The sequence below is a fragment of the Colossoma macropomum genome, unplaced genomic scaffold, assembly GCF_904425465.1.
Source record: "Colossoma macropomum unplaced genomic scaffold, Colossoma_macropomum, whole genome shotgun sequence".
NCBI classification, from domain to species: Eukaryota; Metazoa; Chordata; class Actinopteri; order Characiformes; family Serrasalmidae; genus Colossoma; species Colossoma macropomum.
In genome coordinates, this window is record NW_023494784.1 from 12727755 (window position 1) to 12747157 (window position 19403).

The window sequence follows — 19403 nt, forward strand, 5'->3', positions numbered from 1 at the left end:
ATTTGACCATATAGTGTACCTATCCACCATGAATGGATTTAAAATAATACATTTTAGGCCAAAATCTTATCTCAGTACTATTGCAATACAATGTCTCAGGCATTAGGCAGCATAATCACAACCATTTGATGTAATAGCTTTCTGTGCTTATCTTCAGAGATTTGATTCAGAAACATCTGAGATGAAGATGAGACTAAACCAAAAAGTCAAGTCAAGTCACATTTATTTATATAGCGCCAGTACCAACATTCCCAGATTACCGTAGTAAAAGTGATTTGTAAAAAAAGTTACATTAAAATCATCTTAGCTGTTTGCTGAATAAGATAAGGGGAATACGACAAATATTCTCCCACATAAAAACAACCACAGTATGCATTTAAGGGGGAATAAAAAAGACTGGCTTACTTTCCTGGATAAAGGTCATAATACTGACAGAGCCAGAGGTAATGCCAGATGATGTTCGCGTTATATGGTAAGGAAGCTGCCAAGACTTAACCATTAGCATTTGTTGGCTTGTTTGTTTGTGTACTCAGGGACAAAACTGTAGTCTGGTTACTGTATCTATAGCCTGCAAGGCTATAACTTAATATAACATTATCCACCAACTGAGTTCAAAGCTCCCTTTTGGCTCCATCAGGGGACATCAATAAACAGAGCTGACTGTATGACTTTTAACTGCCCTGTTCATCTTACTCCTCTTAATGCTGAACAAGCACACCATGACCAAGTCAGCATCAACAGTGATGACAGCAGTAATGCATGTACAAGTTATTATTCGGCATCTATGCTCAGGTTTATGCACTGCTAAGCCAGAGAGCAAACAGTAAAGTAGCCGAGGCATAGTTTACCACTTTGTCCCTAACCCAACCCCCAACCCCAAAAAAAGGAGCTTAATTTGTCTGGACACAATAAACTCTGAGACAAATCGTCCAGATTTCTCTATTATTCTCCTCATCTTAATTCCATATAAGCCTGTTTGAAGCTCTACTTGTACTTCTTCATGTAACCAGTAGATGGCAGCCAGTCATATATTATAAAAGCTTGTAATATAATCACTACAAAACAGTCCCATAAACGTGTCTCATGTGTCGTGTGCAAACGTAAAGAGACGCATGTGCACCACAGAGCGGCTCACGAAGTCCCAAAAGGTTTAATATAACATCAGAACTATGTTTGGATCTGAACATCTCAGATTTTTTTTTACTCTGGGCCTAAAAGAGCTCAACAGTGAGGGGAAACAAAGTATTAACACACTGTCATTTACCTGCTCCCTGTACTCTGCTATTTTCTGGATTGAAAAAGAACCAAACAAGTAAGTTTTGGGGAATATACACACAGAGGCCTGTGCATATGGACTGGTGCAAACGCCCATCATATGCAAATACTGCAGAGCTTGATTGGTGCACGAAAACAGCGAAACAAAAGCCGCAGTTTCCCATCACGCACGTGTTCTTAAGGTCTCAAGAGAGCCTCGTTTCAGGAGTCCTATCTCTTTAAGGTTTTTCACAAAGTCCAGCTCCCGTCCATTAGATTTAGTGGTGCCGGGCCCAGCCAATGGCAGCCCCGGACGACAGCGCCGTGGGTTGCAGTATAAAAAGGCCTGGCGGGTTTAAAGCATGCCACCTACCTGCCTGGTGCCCCGGTGCATGGCGCAGTTCGCGCTCGCTGCAAAAAAAGCGCAAAAAAAAGAAAAAAAGCAAGCAGCCGTAAAGCCCTCGTCCACGCCTCGGATCATGCATCTCGCGCAGGTTTTGATCGCTCTCAGCTTCTTGGTTGCCCTCGGTCCAATGGTGGAGAGTGAGCTCGCGGCGACGCAGCAGCAGCAGCCGGCCGCGCGCACCGAGGAGGAGAGCGAGGCGCACTGCTCCACGTGCGAGTTCAGGCAGCACAGCAAGATGATGCGGCTCCACGCCATCAAGTCCCAGATCCTGAGCAAGCTGCGCCTCAAGCAGGCCCCCAATATCAGCCGAGACGTGGTCAAGCAACTGCTGCCCAAGGCGCCCCCTCTGCAACAGCTGCTGGACCAGTACGACGTGCTCGGGGACGACAGCAAGGACAGCGTGATCGACGACGACGACGATGACGACCACGCCACGACGGAGACCATCATGACTATGGCTACGGAGCGTGAGTGGCCCTTTTACCGGTGCTTTTTTTTGAAAGATATTGAGTCAAATTTGGTGGCCGAAGCGCGTTTGGCACGAGACGGCTTTGCGCAAGAAGGCTTCCATGCATTACGCCGCAGACACACGCCAACAAAAGAACAGGAGAACGCGTAAAAAGTTGCCTTTTCTGCGCACTTAAAGCGAGTGGGAAGTTAGTCGCGTTGTCTCGATGTATCGCGGCTTTACGCACGGTGACCCTGGAGCGCGTAAAAGCGCACCGGACTCATCTTAAAACATGCTGTCCAAATGAATTATGTAGCCCCCAGAAAAGCGCCTATGTGGTCTAATTACTGCTAGAAATGTGTCTCAATTCAAATGATAAACGTAGCATAGCAGCTGGCTCTGTAATGTCAGATGTTTTCTGAGGGCTCGAGAGGAAACTTTTATTTTATTTAAACCTTTTCAATGGTCTGTGAGCGCAATTCTCCTGTTTGCCTAACCGTCTTCTTTTTTATCTCTCATTTTCTAGCCGACCCCATCGTTCAAGTAGACCGAAAACCAAAATGCTGTTTCTTCTCCTTCAGTCCGAAGATCCAAGCGAATCGCATCGTGAGGGCGCAGCTGTGGGTGCATTTGCGCGCGGCGGAGGAAGCCACCACCGTCTTCCTGCAGATCTCACGCCTGATGCCCGTCACAGATGGAAGGAGGCACATAAGAATAAGGTCACTGAAGATTGATGTGAACGCTGGGGTCACGTCTTGGCAGAGCATTGATGTAAAGCAGGTGCTCACCGTGTGGCTGAGGCAGCCCGAGACAAACTCGGGGATCGAGATAAATGCCTACGACACGAAAGGGAACGATTTGGCTGTTACCTCAGCCGAGGTGGGCGAAGAGGGCCTGGTAAGTTGCTTTAGCTTCCCTTAAAGTGTCATTTTGAATGGTCAACTTAGAGCAGATAAATGATGCGTGTAAATAATGACTGTATATGAATGGAGGATCTGTTGGTGGGTTTTTCTATTCCTCTATCACATAACTACAAAACTGGAATAGCAGTCATAGAGCAGTTACTGAATAATGTGTAGTGCTGTATAATAAGCCTTAATAAGAGCAATAACTGTTTAGAGTTAACTTTAAGTCTAGAGTTTAAAGGGTTATGCTGTTATATCAGACTCTCTGGAGCAAATTTAATATGAATGTATTGGTCAAATTTGTTGTTAACTACTTTGAATAGACTAAGTTTAACAGTAGATTGATAGGTAATAATGTTGCGAGTGCTAGAAGGTCTTCTCCTTTATTGTCTGTGAACCTTTTTACACTTTTTCAAAGAATCACACCTCTCCTTTTTCAATGACAGTTACCCTTCATGGAAGTCAAAATCTCAGAGGGTCCCAAGCGATCCAGGAGAGAGTCAGGACTGGACTGTGACGAGAATTCGTCGGAGTCCCGCTGTTGCCGGTATCCCCTCACCGTGGACTTTGAAGACTTCGGCTGGGACTGGATTATTGCTCCGAAACGCTACAAGGCCAATTACTGCTCGGGGGAGTGTGACTACATGCACCTGCAGAAGTACCCGCACACCCACCTGGTGAACAAGGCCAACCCCCGCGGCACCGCCGGCCCATGCTGCACCCCCACCAAGATGTCCCCCATCAACATGCTTTACTTCAATGGCAAAGAGCAGATCATCTACGGCAAGATCCCCTCCATGGTGGTGGACCGCTGCGGCTGCTCGTGAGGCCGCCCCCAGGCAGGACTCGATCCGTCTCAAAACCCCCGTTCCCCCCGGACGTCCCACCACAACACCCATCAACCGTTATCAGTGCTTTCCGCGAAAGAAAAAGAACACTGTGCAATAGAACCAGAGTAGCAGCAAGGATGCTCATCCGTTCACAGAGCACCGCTTCACTTTCACTGACTTCTTTTCATTCTTCTTTACCCTAAATCTTTATATCTCGGCCACAGGGGTCAGAGGTTACATGGATGTACTGGAGGAATGTCATGCTGGTTGGACTTGGGAATGGACAGCAAGCTTAAATTACGGCATTCTCTGACAAGCATTCATCTGTTTGATGTTATGAATTCAACTGTCATTTATACACTCCCTGTCTCGCTCTCTTTCTCTCTCTCTCTCTCTCTCTCTCTCTATCTCTCTCTCGCTCTCAGTACAGTCATCGAAGCAAACAAATGTCATATTACACAAACGCTCTCCACAATATCCATTTAGTTCTCTTCTTGCTACAACAGCTGTGCAACAATATCAGTGAGCTTGTTTAAGTAAAGTATCCAAGAGCAACAGAGAGGGACTCAAGGACACTTAACACAAAAAAAATGAAGCTTGAAAACCTGTCGGAAGAGTTAGGCAACCTGAAACAAGCCTTCATGTACCATAAAACACAGAACACACTGCGCAATCTGATATAATTGTTAACTGTGTAACTCTTTTCATTATTCAGCTGTTCGAAATGCCCTATACACTTGAACTGTTATTGAAAATCAGTATTACTGGACAGGAGGACTTGAACCAGTGGCACTTTGAATGCAGTCTATATGTTGAAATGTGTTAAAGACAGAGAACTTTTGAAAATAAGTATGAATGTTAATACCGCGTCACTTAACTCTCTGTCTTCAAACCACACAGTTTGCACTATGGCAGACCAATAGAAAGAATTGGTTGCTAAAAAAAATGTTGTAAAAACTGATTTTGATATGTTTGCTAATTGCATTGTATACTTGCCATTGTTTCCATTAACAGTTGCCTTTTTTAACCTCTGTTAGTTTGTGTATAATACAGCACATTAGCGAAAAAATGTACAATATCAAATCTATGTATCTGTTAAAACAAATAAAGGTGCTTGCTTTATATGTTTAGCTGTATTATTTCACAAAAAAGGCTTAAAGGCATTTGTTGGACTCCAAATAGGACAGAATCTGCTTAGTCTCAAAGCATAATCTCTTATAATTCAATCATTAAATACATACAAAGTCTGACGATTTGAACTTTCCGAGAGCTTAACAGTGAGAGGCGAAAGGTTCTGGACTTGTTCAGGTCATTTTTCAGCCCACGGCATGCTGGTGCCAGGTAGGAGATCACTGTCAATGTTCAGTAGTTCAGTAAACTGAATCTTGCTTTTGTGGATGTGTGAAGAGCTTGAGATTAAAGCTGCTTCTCAACAGTCTTTGGCCACGAAACAAAACAACCATGGTGCACAACTTATAAGCAACCAGCGTTTTTCACAGCTGAAGCGTTTTAGACTGTGCTCAGACTAAAGATAGATGCTGTCAGTCTTTTTCGGTTGCATGCTTTGGACAAATGCTGCTTTTCCTGCTTGTTTGTGTGGGAAACCCTCCTTGTTTTTTAACCTCGGCTCTCTCTCAAACACAAGTGTTCCACCCTCATTATTGGAGCGAGATGTTGTGTTATGTAACATCAATTTGACCAAAAAAAAGCAAATAGTTTTACAGCACGGAGAACGGACTAGCACATGAATGTTTTGACAGCATGGCTAATTGGAGCGGGTCCTCACTTCCGGCCAGAAGAGGGCGAAATGAGAACTGCCGAGATCCACTTCCTTTCCTGCTGTGAGCTGGACAGCAGCCATGGCAACCAGGTGGGACATGCACAGAAATGAACAGAGGGTTGTGGGAGATTAAAGGTCTTGGAGCAATAACATTGCTCTCCCCAATTCTGCTGACATAATATACTTCTGGATGTGCTGTCAATTTGGCCTTGTCTTTGTGAGTTTTGCAGAGATCCTACAGACTTTGGTTTTAAGTTTCAAATCCATGCAAGTAGTTTTGCAAGGTTTTGCTTCCTTCTGATTGAGTTGCAGATAATTCCTAGTTTAGGAAGGACCATCTTCTCTGTTGGTGCTACCACTGCCAAGCTTTGAACTACTGGCCTCATTTTACAAGTTCAACCACCAAAAACAGTGTTACAAAGAATGATGCACTAACCACAAGATGATGAATCATGTCTGAGAGGTATGAGGGGGCAGGATTTGTTGCTGTCACGTAAGCCAGAGGGTCCACACTCTATTCCTGGGGACCCACAGTTTCAAGTACCCCAACATACCTAATCCAACTCAGCAGGTAATTATCATGGCCTTCATGAGTGTCAAGGATTAGGTGTCATGAAGTAGACTTTTAAACATACTGGGCAGCAGATTCCTAGAACTGGACTGAGAACTAATGACTTAAGTCAGGGGTACTCAATCCTCGTCCTGAAGATCTGCACACCTGCATCTAATATTCAGATGACCCTCAAGACCTTAATTACCTGGATCAGGTGTGTTAGATAAAGGTTGGAGGTCTACAGGATGGTAGATTGGGACACATCAGATTCATTCCATCCACTGCCACAGTGGAACTACTGTATCCAGACATCCTCACAAAACTCAGAACAGGTGGAATCAAGTCTACTGGTTGTACATGGTCAAGCATTTGCCATTCCATCATGTAGAAACCTGACCTGCCTACTGTCCTGATCAGAATATGGCCAACTGTATTGTCAAGGACTCCTAGCCTTGGTGTTGGGGTGTAGCAGTTACAGCTTGGGAATTAAGCCTGAATGCCAGGGGTGGGTCACATCTCTGCCCTGCCAAGTGGTGTGAACCAAACGCAAGGTGGGGCAGATCTATGTTAAAAATCTGTACCAAACAAATTTGTATCTGCAGTGTTTAAGCAAGGGTACTGAATACTTGTTTTAGGGATCCAAGCACTACAATATGAGTGCCCAGCACACTTTGGTGAGATCCCTGCTCAAAACGCCCGATTCAACTCACCAGTTGATTACTACTTTTAGTTGATGCATCAGTGATAACAGGTGTTGAGTGGACAGCATCCCCTCCTCCCTGTGTGCTGTGTGCAGCAGGACCCATATCATGAATCACGTCCAGCATCAACATGATTGATTTGTTTTCTTGTACGTTTGACTTTCCTCGCTCTCTCCTCTGCCAGTTAAGAACGAGCAGGGCGTGATAAACAGGAACAGCAGCGACGCGGCTGAGTGCTGTTACATCTGTCGCGCGGGAAGAGGCGTCTGCGTCCTGCTAGCGCCCGCAACTGCCAGCACATTCCCAGGCTGACAGGTGAGGAAGTGAGTGTGAGAAAATGGGAAGCTCCTCTGGGGCACAGCACACTCCGCAGGGAGACACACATAGCTCTTCTTAGCCTGCAGGATTCCCCATATCCGTGCTGTCTGCAGGGGACCTGGGTTAAAAGATCAGGGAAAACACCATGAAGAAGAGGCAGAGGGACAGATGCCAGTTGCTCTCAGACATCTGCAGCCTCACGCTAACAATCACGCACTCCGAGAGAGACCAGGGACAGCTGGAGAAGCGTTTGTTTGCTCTAATGAGTTAAAGGTATGGCACATTTATAAGGAAGTTCAATATAGGCAAGAGAGAGAAATGATGCACTTTGCCCGAATGGACATCGTACCTGAAAGTTAAGAACGTACAAGGATTTATGTGGTCTAATTAAGTTAAAGTGGAACGAGGAATACCCAAGCAGTTTAATCAAAAAAGGAAAAAAGGCATTTGGGGTACTTCAAAGTTGGACCATTAACCACATATCCAATGTTTTACAGGTGATGCCCAGCGTTCACTTTTGCCACGCTACTCAATCACGGACATAACGTACCTTTTGCGATGTAGTAATCACCTCACTAACCGAGGAAGATGTGATTTAAGAGCCAGGTGTACTCCTGTAGTAGTAAGTCCACCTCGATCCAAAGTAAGCAATGAAAAGCAATAAAAAGCCGTGAGCCCCAGGCCACAGGATGCAGATGCGTACCTGCTGATGGCTGGCTGTCAGCGTTCCTGATGGATTTATCCAGTGCATCCACACCGGGCCCTGCCTTCAGCACCACTTGTTTTTTCACTTAGTTGAGAAATCGTTGTCCCCCCCCAAATCCTTCCTCCCCACCCCTTCCAAAACTGTATTGACCCTTGTGGAACTGCCATTTGATGAATTACATCGTAAAGCTTCCGGATGTTTGTGGCCAGGGGCGTCTAGGTGTCCTGGTTTAGTGATATGTAACTCGAGATTGCATTAGGGTTTGGAATGAGTCATTCTGAAACGTTTTGTCCATAAGCACAAGTTCATTTACAAGGCTCGTTAATGACTGAAGTGGAAAAGGTCCGTGGCAATAAACCACAAGCGTCCCACTGGGCCAATGACTGACAGTGATGGAGGATAGATGCTCCTCGGAGGAGACAGAGAGATGCCTGGATCATTTGGAAAAACGGAAACCTGTCCCCACCTGTGTCATCACTATGCCTGTCAGACAGCTGGATATGCAGGAATGCGAAGTGTCTTGTCATATGGAGAAGCAGTTTTTGTTGCATTGTTGGAAATTATAATGAGGAATCAAGGCAATTAAACTTTTTTTTTAAGCATTTAAGGACTGGAACCATAAATCTGATGAATGTGTGTATCATTTTAGGATTCTATCTAGGTTGTTGCTAAGTCTAAGATGCCAGATTCACCTTGATAGCCTGAAAACTGCACTTCAACATACAGAGAGAAATGTCTACACATGTATGTCTTAGATCTGACTGTCTTAGCTGTTCTCTGTGCTCAACCCATCCTCCGTCTCAGGGATTTGGCTTGTTTCAAGATGATTACTTGCCTAGACAGTCATGTCAAGAAGATCAGTGCTCTCTTGTCCAAAACAGGCAGACCTAATTTTGATGCCTTACCTATGAGATAGGCCTAAAGATGGTCACTGACGTTTAAGCTGACGGGACACCTAATGAATCAAGAAGCGTATCCTTGGGGAGTCAGTTATTCAGTCAGTTACACTGATACCAAACAGGGCCCGTTGGGCCTATCATGTTTGCTGGTCAGAGGTTCAGCTGACGCAGCCAAACAGGGCTGGTGCACCACCAATGATCCTCAGACCACACGCTGTACGTAATACCACTTATACGGTACACTGACTTAATGTAAAATATTGAAATCCGGTATTTAATTTAAACAAAACAATGTGCTTAACCTCCACAGGCCCCAAGCGAACACTTTGCTCCTTCTATGCCGCTTATATTTCACATCCTTATTTACTTATCTTACCAGGCACAAGGAAAGGTATAACCCTTCTTATAGCACATAAATCTAATGCTAATAAAGTCTCTATAGAAAGCATGAGAAGCAAAGTCAATTTATATACACGGGACTGTGCCAAGTATCTTAGGCCTCACACAGAGAGCATTATTGTGGATGAGATGGAATAGAGGAGCAGCTGTCGAAGAAAAGCACATGTAGGAGGCCAGTTCACTTTGTCAGGGCTTTGCTGAGGGCCTTAACTGTACCACGAGGTACATCTGACCCCAGATTAAGAACATGATGAAATTTTTGATCATTTTAAATGGAACAACACAGGCCTTTCTATGGAATTCATGATCTGCTAATGCATACGTTAGAGTGCTAACCATGTGTCTACAACATTTGTGTTTGCTTCAGCCCTTTAAGGGCCTTACAACAAAAATGTTTTACAGAATTAAGCAGAAGCAAGATTCCAGTCATCCTTGTGTTATCTGAACAACTCCATGGTCAGTACTAATTGTAGCTAAAGATTAGCATGGCATGCAGTTGAGCTTCTCCAGCTTAAGGGTACCATTCTACAGTAGCCGTAGGGACACTGGTGTAAAGAACTACAGTAGTTCGTGACCTCTGTCCCCTGCTGTAGAAGCGGTGGGCTGGGAATCTGGCAGCCTCCCCGACTACACCACGCACTCCAGTGTGCTAGATCCTCCCACAGTACTTTCCCTTCACCTTGGCCAGCCATCCAGGCCTTCATTAATGAATGGCACCTGACAGATAGTTGCATATCGTCCCTGAATATATAACATGATTCAGAGATTTGCACTTTGACCACGATGTTAACTTTAGCAAAGCCGTAACACAGTGCTAATTTCCCGAATTAAGATGGGCCCTTTCTGAATAGTGAACCATAACTATGAAAATTATCTAATCTGAGATTTCAGCAGACTTAAAAGGAAACCATTACATGCCTGCTGCATATGTAGGGCATTTGAGCACACTTCTGACACGTGAGTACACACTGATCCCAGCATACTAGGCTAAAAATGAACTTGGATCTAGCACAGTAAATAAGTGTATTTTATGCATTATACATTATTTTAGTTTTATATATATATATATATATATATATATATATATATATATATATATATAAAATAAATAAATATATAAATCCTTCATGATGTTATACTATCATAACAAAGTCAAAATCATTTTCTAATGAGTTTCCATATTCTGAGACTGACCACATAGTTCCACTGTTCAGGACCATGGTCAATTTGATTATCCGAAGGAAATGCAACTCAATCGTTCATCTTATGATAATATTATAGTTAGCACAGTGAAAGGTCAAACCGCAGCACACGTCTAAGCTTTCACGGCCCCACGGCTGGAGCTTCAGCGCTCGCTCTCACATAGCTGCAGGGTGCAAATTCTATAAAGAGGCAGAGGGAGGGAGTGAGGAAGGCAGGCCTGTGGGGTTTGTGGCACACAGGGACCTCATTTCTCTTTGACCCTTGTTTGAGACTTCAATTAAACTGGAGGGTATGTGTGCACTAGGCTCTCTCAGAACAGCCAGGATAGCAGAATGGAGCTATAAGTGCTGCATTTGGCACCAATGGAATATCAGGGCGATTAGCTGGGATTAGCTGATGATCATCTTCTGAGCATGTGACCATGCAGTTAAAAAGGTCACACTGGATGTATTTTACCATATGGAACCCAAATTTCCTGACTTTTTTTTACTAAATAAAAATGTATAAGTATGACCAATTTATGCAGCTTAATGACATTTAATAACCTGGCAGTATTGGTTTTCATATATTTTTAAAGGCTTCATGTCTGGTTGGCTGCAGTGTGGATGGCAAAAACGTGCAGTAAATGTAATCATTCAACAAGCTCATCAGTTCCAAAACAAAGTGGTATATGCTGTATATTATGCTGTATGCTATGTTGTCTTCATATTGGAAAGATCATGTACAGACACAACACTTTATATTGAATACTGTACATTGCAAAAGGGTCATTGACAAAACCCTGAGGGACACCAAATTGTGCTTTTGACATCTATTTTATACTAAAGGGAGACTTGATGGGTTTCATTCCAAACAACATTATAGACCACTTTCATGACTTTTTTCTTTCATTATATACATTGTTGAGGGTAGGCTTTACACATACCTGAAATAAATGGATATACAGCATTTTGCACATGTATAGAGACAACACTTTTTAACAGTAATAACAATACTTTAGGAAGTTTGGACATCATAGGAAGATGTGAGTGAGTCTTTAAAGTATTTTGTCCTCATTGTAGATACTTTAGACTGATCAATCTGACCAAATAAATAATATACTGGAAAACAGGGTAGGGGTGTTATGCATAACATAAACTAATATTTGAGTCTACATGATTATCATCTTTTGTTGTTTTAAAGCTGTACTTGCAGGATTTATAACAAACCAAAAAATACACACCATTTTTGAATGTTTTCGTTTTGGAATATTTATGAACTTGTAATCTGAATTTTAGTTTTAAATACGACAAATCATAGCAAGACATGCTATCCAAACACTCTCATTTAGTATTTGAAAAAAAAAGGCATATTTATTATTTATTGTATTGTTATTTATTACCCCAGTGGTATTAGGTGAAGTGTTTATGAGCCCTTAAGCTTTTCTAGTGTGAACACTTGAATGAATGAAATTTTGATGTTTGTCCCTGGTCATCAATCTTTTGAGCTGTTCCAGTGTCAGTTCTTTTTTATTTAATGTTTGCTTCTATTTGTCTCTCCTGTCTTCACCATCATAGCTGTGCATCACAGCCTATGCCATACATGGATATGACGTGCCTGAGAAAACGCCAGATCCCACACCTGACCCAGCAAACCCCATTAAATGACTTCATCCCACGCCACTTGGCATGTGCTTCCACATTAGTCAGCCTAGCAGTTACTGACCCTATGGGCACTGTTACTTAATCGGTTTATATTTAACCACTCTGTCAAACACTCAGCAAACTGCACTCGACTTTGTGGGCTTCTTGACACATCCTGAATAAACATGTATGTACAAAAAAAACCACACTCATCACAAGATGATGACTGCATGTAGGTGTTTAGATACTGTGCCAGGGTCTTTCACTTTATGTGAAAGTGCCAAATTAGCAAGAACAGACTCAAAGTGCAAAGACTTTTTGTGCTCTTCTAAAAATCACTCAGTACTTCTTAGAGGAAATAAGATTCCTACAATGATGCTGCTGTCAACTCCTACTCAACACTCACCACATTTCCTCTCCAACGGGTTAACTAGTCCTTCAAAGCACATGACGGAAATCCTTAAGCGAGGGAAACAATCACTTTTAATTGTGTTCTGAATTCAGAATGCACTTTGGAAAGTTGGGTTTTCAGCATGTCAGAAAGGCTAAGCTCTGGGCCCATGTTAGGCTGGATAGACCAGAGGTTTGTTTCAAAGGCTCGAGCAGGTTAAATGACAAAGGCCAAACATGCTTTCACAGCAGTGATACTTAACACAGAGCACATGTTTCTGGGGATCCCGAGCGTGGAAGGTAATTGCTTTATGGCAGTTAAATGGTCACATGAAAACATTCATCAAAGTAATTCAGGTGGCCTCAAACGCCATATTAGAGGGTGAACTCCGCTCCTTGATAAAATCTGTCAATTACGGCCTACCTTTGCTTCTCCCATAAACTAGCTACCTGGCGCCACAACTGGTGTGAACAGCAATTAATGTGCTAAGCAGGAATCACTTTGCAACCAGCTAAGAAACAGTATGGGTGCTGAAGAAACTGCAGAGAGCAGGTGTAGGAAGAAAACCTTGTATCTAAAATGATAACTTTACAGGAAAAGGAAAAAATCTACTTTACTTTTAATGAAAGTTAGTGAAACCAGACTTTTTTCCAAATAATTTTGGGATGTTTCTTTTGGTCCATTCTTTGGTCCAATTTACATACAATGTTAAGGGCAACAGGCATTTTCACATTACGTCAAAAACTGAAAAACGGCAAAAATGGAGATACGAGGAATGGGGTAAGGTATGTAGAACATGACACAGCTAGACTGTAGGTAAAACGTTTGGAAGCAAGGATAAATTTGTAAAGAATAAACATAGAAAATGTGTTTTTTCCAAAAAAATAAATGGACGATAATATGCAGAACTGTGAAATTACACACACACCCATCATCTAAACTGCTTATCCTTCTGGGTCGCTGGAGGCTATCCCAGCTGTCACTGAGCGGAAAGCAGGATACACCCTGGACAGGTCGCCAGTCCATTACAGGGCAGACAGACAGACAGACATACACACACGTTCACACCCAGGGGCAATTCAGCATGTCCAATCGGCCTGACTGCATATCTTTGGACTGTGGGAGGAAACCGATGCGGACAAGGGGAGAACATGCAAACTCCACACAGAAATGACCCCGGTCGCCCGGCCGGGAATCGAACCCAGGCCCTTCTTGCTGTGAGGCGACAGCGCTGCCCACTGCACGACCGTGCCGCCCCCTGTGAAATTACAGGGATCCCAAAAATATAATACTACGTAGGAGCATGCTTCAATAAACTTCAGTATACATTCCATTCAAGACCTTACATTAAGACTGCCCATACTCGTCTGATGTTTCTCCAGCAAGACGACAGTCCAGTGTGACGGTGGCTTAACATTCCTTATATTATCTTATGTATTTGCCTATAATGACATACAAACCAATTAGTCCAATGCCTCTGTCAAAACAGACCCTGTCAAGCACAAATAGTATGAGAAGCAAAATACATTGAATATTACACGATGGCTGCTACTGCTGTTATTAACTATGAATTGTACCTCTGTCCATTTTTTGTCCATTAACAGTAAATCATACAGAGTCAAAAACCATCTAAGCCAGTCTATTTGAGATTAACTAAGAATTCAAAGTTTAAGGCAAGTGTATGCAGTTTGCATGATGCTAATCTGATTGCTTTGAGCTTCCATTTAACTTTGATGGCTATATTAGCCATCTAAAGAATCAAACTTTGGTCACCAAGTTTCTTGGTTAATCAACTAATTGTGCTACAGAATTTCATACATTTGAACATTTAAGGGCTATTTTTGAAAGATTAGTCATTATGATAAACCATAATAAACCAAATCTACCTGAGAAGCTAATGATAAAACACTACCTAGCAGTGTTTTACCATTTATCATGATGATAGCCAAGTAGCTCCAGCTTAGAAGCTATGATGTGTGATCTGGGTCTGGTTCAGTTCGGTTTTCTTTAGCTAGAGAAATTCTAGCCAACGTTAATAGCAAATGGTAAAAATGAAATAAAGAATCCGTTGTACTTTTACTGCTACTGTACATGGTAACGGCACGGAAACCCTGGCATGAAAGGAAATATTATTAACAAGGATAAGTGACCATGGCCTACTGTAGGTACATAATAACTGTACTAGACATGTCTTTCTAACATGACCCAGGGAGAACTCTTAAAATGATTTGATACATGGATGTTTAAGGAACCCTTATAACTTCCTTTGAGGGGTTAAAATCTTAAACAGGGGGTCAAACCCATTTATTTACTGACTGACAAAAATCCACCTTAAGTCAACTACACCACTGAATGATGGATCAATAGGCTGTACCTACTTCAATGGTTGCCTTAGTAACAGGTTCTGAGCATTACTAGCTATACATAAAATGGTATTAAGGTGAAGGAACTTATGTAAAGTATTCAGAACCATGGAGAAAAGAGGAAAAGAGATTTAAGCCATTTGATGATAGTATCTTGTTGGCATTAATATAACAGTAATGCTGCAGGTGTCTGGACATGTATTAAGTTACCACATAAAAAGTGGTGATTGACTTGAGGTGACCTGGTTAGCTAATGCTGCCATATAAAATGTCATTTTGTTGCCAAATGGTAAACTACTAAAGTTAGCTAGGCAACATCCAAGATAAGAATTATTGCTATACTGCATGGAATATGTAACATCAGCTAGTTTTAGTCCAGTATGAGCATTCATGAATGTCCTTATCAGTGTGCTTCTTCACAGAATGTACACTGTAGAATCACCAACGTACTCACTCACTCACCATCTAAGTCGCTTATCCTCCTGGGTCGCGGGGGGTACTTGAGCCTATATCACCAATGTAATGTAACCCTATTGATAATAAAGAATAATCTTGTGCTTGCTTTGTAGCACTTTTAAGATAAAATGAATAAAATGAAATATACAATTAAATACACAATTGATAAAAAAAAACATTAATTGGCTGTCATTCATAGAACTTGGCTAATTTTACACTTCTGCTACATGCATATCAGTCAAACTTTACATTCTACCTTCACTTTCAAGGGAATGAGGCAACATAAATAAATTCAGATACTGAACTCCACACTAACATCTACAATGAAGTTCACGTGGAGTTGATTATGAGCTGGAAAACCACAAACCATATGCCTGCAGGGCGCCAACGGTTCGAGCCTCTCTGCATCTGAGCTTTATTTTCAGCTGGTAATTGGAGGTTCCTTACTGTGACTGTGCACTTTTCAGCGAACCCCAGACCCGATCTTATTTAGTTTTATGGATCCCCAGAGTCAGCTTTGGTGATGCACGTTGAAGGTGCTGATTTTGGGGGTAGAGCAGATTTACAGTCATGCTGCAGCAAATTTGGTGGTTCACTGGCATCTACTGCGGGGTCATTGATTTGCGCTTGTTTTCTTTTCTAATCAGTCGTCAACAAAGCAAACCTTTAAAGGCTGGATGCTTAACCTCACCTCAATTATTGCTGTTGGTAAAGTGCCTTTTACCACCATAAACATATGCGAATGAAAAAGACGTTGGAGACAAACCCACTGACACCATGGAAAACCAATGATTTTTGTTTTAATTTGCATCCCAAATCATGATTTTTCATGACCACTCTCTAGTGTCAAATAAAATTAAAATGCCTTGTTCAATACTAAGACTCGCATTTAACTAAAACATTTAAAAAACTACTGGCTATAGGTTCACCTCTAAAAGTATGCCTCTATCTTGCGAAGGTTTAGTTTAGCTAAACCTTTTACAAATTACATTACATGGCCAAAAGTATATGGTCACTATCTATAATTAGTGGCTTTGGCTATCTTTGCCACACCCACTGCTAACTGGTACATAAAATCAAGAATACAGCCAGGGAATCTCCACAGACTTGTAGAAGCACAGGTCATACTGACAGCCCTGCTAAGGCTGCCCTGGTCAACTGTAAGTGCTGTTATTGTGAAGTGCAGCCTAGACGTAGCTGCTGCACACAAGCCTAAAATCACCATTGCATTTTATGCAACCAGCACAGCTGGTATTTGAGCATTACAGGCCTTCAGCATTTTTTCTTCACTGAAAGAGGCCTTCAGTGACAGTTGTAATGGAAGAAAGTGGTTGCAATCGTGCACTTAGCCCCAACCGTATGATTTATGATGAAATTATGAAAAAAAGTTAAGCTTATTCTTTCTAGCAGCACTTCGCTTGCTAGTTAATAGTATATGTTTCACTTTCTGCTTAGATGTTGTAACCATAGCTTGTTATGACCCCCCAAAAAAACACCATGGGGTGCACCTCACATTTTCCCACCTTCAGAAAAACCCAGTGTTGGGCCAAACAGAAGTGCATCTCCACAGCAATACTCCAAAATCCAGTGGAAAGCCTTCCTAGAATAGAAGACATGTCATAGCAGCAAAAGGGGACTCCATATTAATGTCCACAGTTTTGGAATGAGATGTTCAGTAAGCACATATGGACATGATGTTGGAGTGTCCATATACTTTTGACCATAGATGATTTTATCAGAATTTTAATTCATTTTTCAGGCATAATTCTGAGGCCCAGTTCCACTACAAAGGCCTTATCTCCTCTTCACTTATGTGCCTTCCATTTGGCACAACCTGAATACATGGATAACCCTTTGTTCTTTATCAGAACTCCGTAACCTTGACAACGCCTCCAACCCAAGCCTCAGGAAGTGAGAAAAAGCTTCTTTTTCTGCTCTGGACTCGAGGCCGCGTTCTACATTAGGAACAAGCAAGGTCATCGTATGAACCGAGGAATCCCTCACCCACTTCAGCACAAATTCACAGAAATCGCAGAGCCTAAGGGCTTATGGGAGATGAGCATGCTTGCACTGTATATCTGGCATGTGTTCAAACAATCATGGCTCTCAGCAGGTGCAGACTCACGCTGAATCCGGTTTCTTTCACCCAGAAAATGGAGCTCACCTAAGTTGATTAGTGAAGCACTACAGTCAACCATTGAGTGACAAAGTGCATTTTGGGGTGGAAGTGGTCTTCCAATTTTGAGAGCCAAGATAACCAGTTCATGCAGACCCCTGTCGTTTGACCCAAAATTATATATATATATATATATATATATATATATATATATATATATATATATACACACACACACACACATATACATATATATATATACACACATGTATATGTATATGTATATGTAAGTCTGACAAATATCATTTGTCACAACATTACACTTCATACAAATAAACCAGGACGCTTGTGATATGTCGTTACATATGTAATAGACCATAACTGAACTCGGATTAAGTTCACCCTGTGCAGGTATCAACATTGCAAATGTTTTGTATCTTTGGCTAGTGGTCATACATACACTTTTATCTCAAGAAAGGTCAACCACTTTTATACATTTTCTTTGAGAAGTAAGAACTTTCATCTATATACACGTCTTACCAAAATATACCCAGCTGATTATTTCAATGCTGCATTGAAATCTACATTAGTAAAACCTACAGTTCAGTTCAGAATATTGCAAAGCATTAAGAGAACAGTCTGGTCAGGAGTTGAACAAATGCATGTATGAATACAGTCAATAGTAACCACATCTCATACTGAAAAATCAAAATAATCAGTGAGCGCTAGATATGATCTGCAGAGCTTCCTGCTCAGTTTCAGGAACATCAACCAGGTCATGAAAAAATGGCCGTCCGTGAAGGCAGACCTCTTGCTTTTCTTCAAGCTCTTGTTTCATTCGAGACAGCGTGTTTGTGACGTCCTCTTGGGATAAGCTCAAGGGCAACTGCCTGGCCAGCCTTACGGCTTCCCCCTTCACAAGAAAGAGGAAAAGAAAAAGTTATTCTTGGTTAACCCAAGTGCTAAATCAGTCCCCTATTCTATAGCAGACACTGTTCAGAATTTTAAAAATGCTGCAAGATTGTTTTTCTTTTCCCCAGATTTAAACAATTTTCTCTTTCAAACAAGACAAGACTGAGCTGAAGTTTGCTGGAGCTACAAGGCTAATGTAGCTAAAAAACAGTTGTAGGAAACAGAAATCACTAACTAGATGCATCACAATTCTATTTTTAAAGATTGTGAACTGATCCACTAAATGTCATAATTCGATTTTCTATATAGGCTCTGCATCTCCCCTACTGTAAAATAAATGTGTGCTTCAAGAGACACTATAAATTAAGATACTTAGGTGCCACACAACTTAGAGGTGGAAAGAAAATGGAAGATCTTGTTAATATATGCATGTTTGCAGTCAATATTTGGTCCCAAAATTTGTGTGTAGAAGAAAAAGGCCTGAAAACACTGTAAACATTCCCTTTGTAAGAATCTGGATTTGTTTAACAACCAGCTCGTTGTTGAGGTGATGCTAACCAGCTAACAGGCTAAACCAGGTGCAGTAAACAAAATAAAAAAATACGTTTCCCCAGAGTACAATATATACTGTCATGGTACTATTCATTAAATGCTAAATTGCAAGATCATGAACATATAATACTTCATGGATTCCCACAGACATCTACAGCTGAAGTTTAGAGCGCCTCTGCTGTAACAAAGGAAAACTTATGTTGCAGTGTAAAGGTCTGCGTGGGACTGTTTTTCAGTGCCACTCCTGCAAGATGTCATCCCGCTCCCACAGAAAATCAATTATTTGTCCCGCTCCCACCTGCAACCGAAACTTTGGGCCGCTCCCACCCACGCAGTCAAGGCAAACTGACATCCAATATCTGACATAATCTATTCACAAACACAGTATTCTGTGCTGAAATAACGCACTGTCATGGTCATCAGGCTCACTGTGAAGGAACTTCACCAAACGGCATTTATTCCCAGTAAACACAAAGCCAGAATTAAACTACTGAATGGTTATTTTTGGTACTTGGGCAGCTGTGGCTGCAAGACTAAAGGCTCTGTCGTCTCTGTAAGTTATAAGAATTTGTATGTTGTTAACATGATC

General features: G+C 41.8%; 2 protein-coding genes across 2 annotated transcripts in view; one reads left to right on the plus strand and one right to left on the minus strand.

The window, feature by feature from the left end:
• The first annotated feature begins 1638 nt into the window (after window positions 1-1638).
• mstnb (myostatin b) lies at window positions 1639-4939 on the plus strand. The gene is made up of 3 exons (XM_036572923.1): window positions 1639-2127; window positions 2635-3005; window positions 3460-4939. The coding sequence occupies exons 1-3, from the start codon at window positions 1647-1649 to the stop codon at window positions 3838-3840; spliced, it is 1233 nt and encodes a 410-aa protein (XP_036428816.1). The 5' UTR covers window positions 1639-1646; the 3' UTR covers window positions 3841-4939.
• A 12824-nt stretch (window positions 4940-17763) lies between these two features.
• The window catches only part of pms1 (PMS1 homolog 1, mismatch repair system component), a 37710-nt gene continuing 36070 nt past the window's right edge, over window positions 17764-19403 (minus strand). Inside the window, exon 13 of the mRNA XM_036574076.1 lies at window positions 17764-18263. Within this exon, the coding sequence (XP_036429969.1) occupies window positions 18066-18263 (198 nt within the window). The 3' untranslated portion in view covers window positions 17764-18065. The remainder of the gene's footprint in view (window positions 18264-19403) is intronic.

What these genes read in the sequence shown, in the direction of transcription:
- mstnb (XM_036572923.1), top strand. Translation starts at nt 1,647, where the DNA reads ATGGCGCAGTTCGCGCTCGCTGCAAAAAAAGCGCAAAAAAAAGAAAAA. An exon ending in CATGACTATGGCTACGGAGC is followed by an intron (nt 2,128 to 2,634) that starts GTGAGTGGCCCT and finishes CTCATTTTCTAG; the next exon opens with CCGACCCCATCGTTCAAGTA. An exon ending in AGGTGGGCGAAGAGGGCCTG is followed by an intron (nt 3,006 to 3,459) that starts GTAAGTTGCTTT and finishes TTTCAATGACAG; the next exon opens with TTACCCTTCATGGAAGTCAA.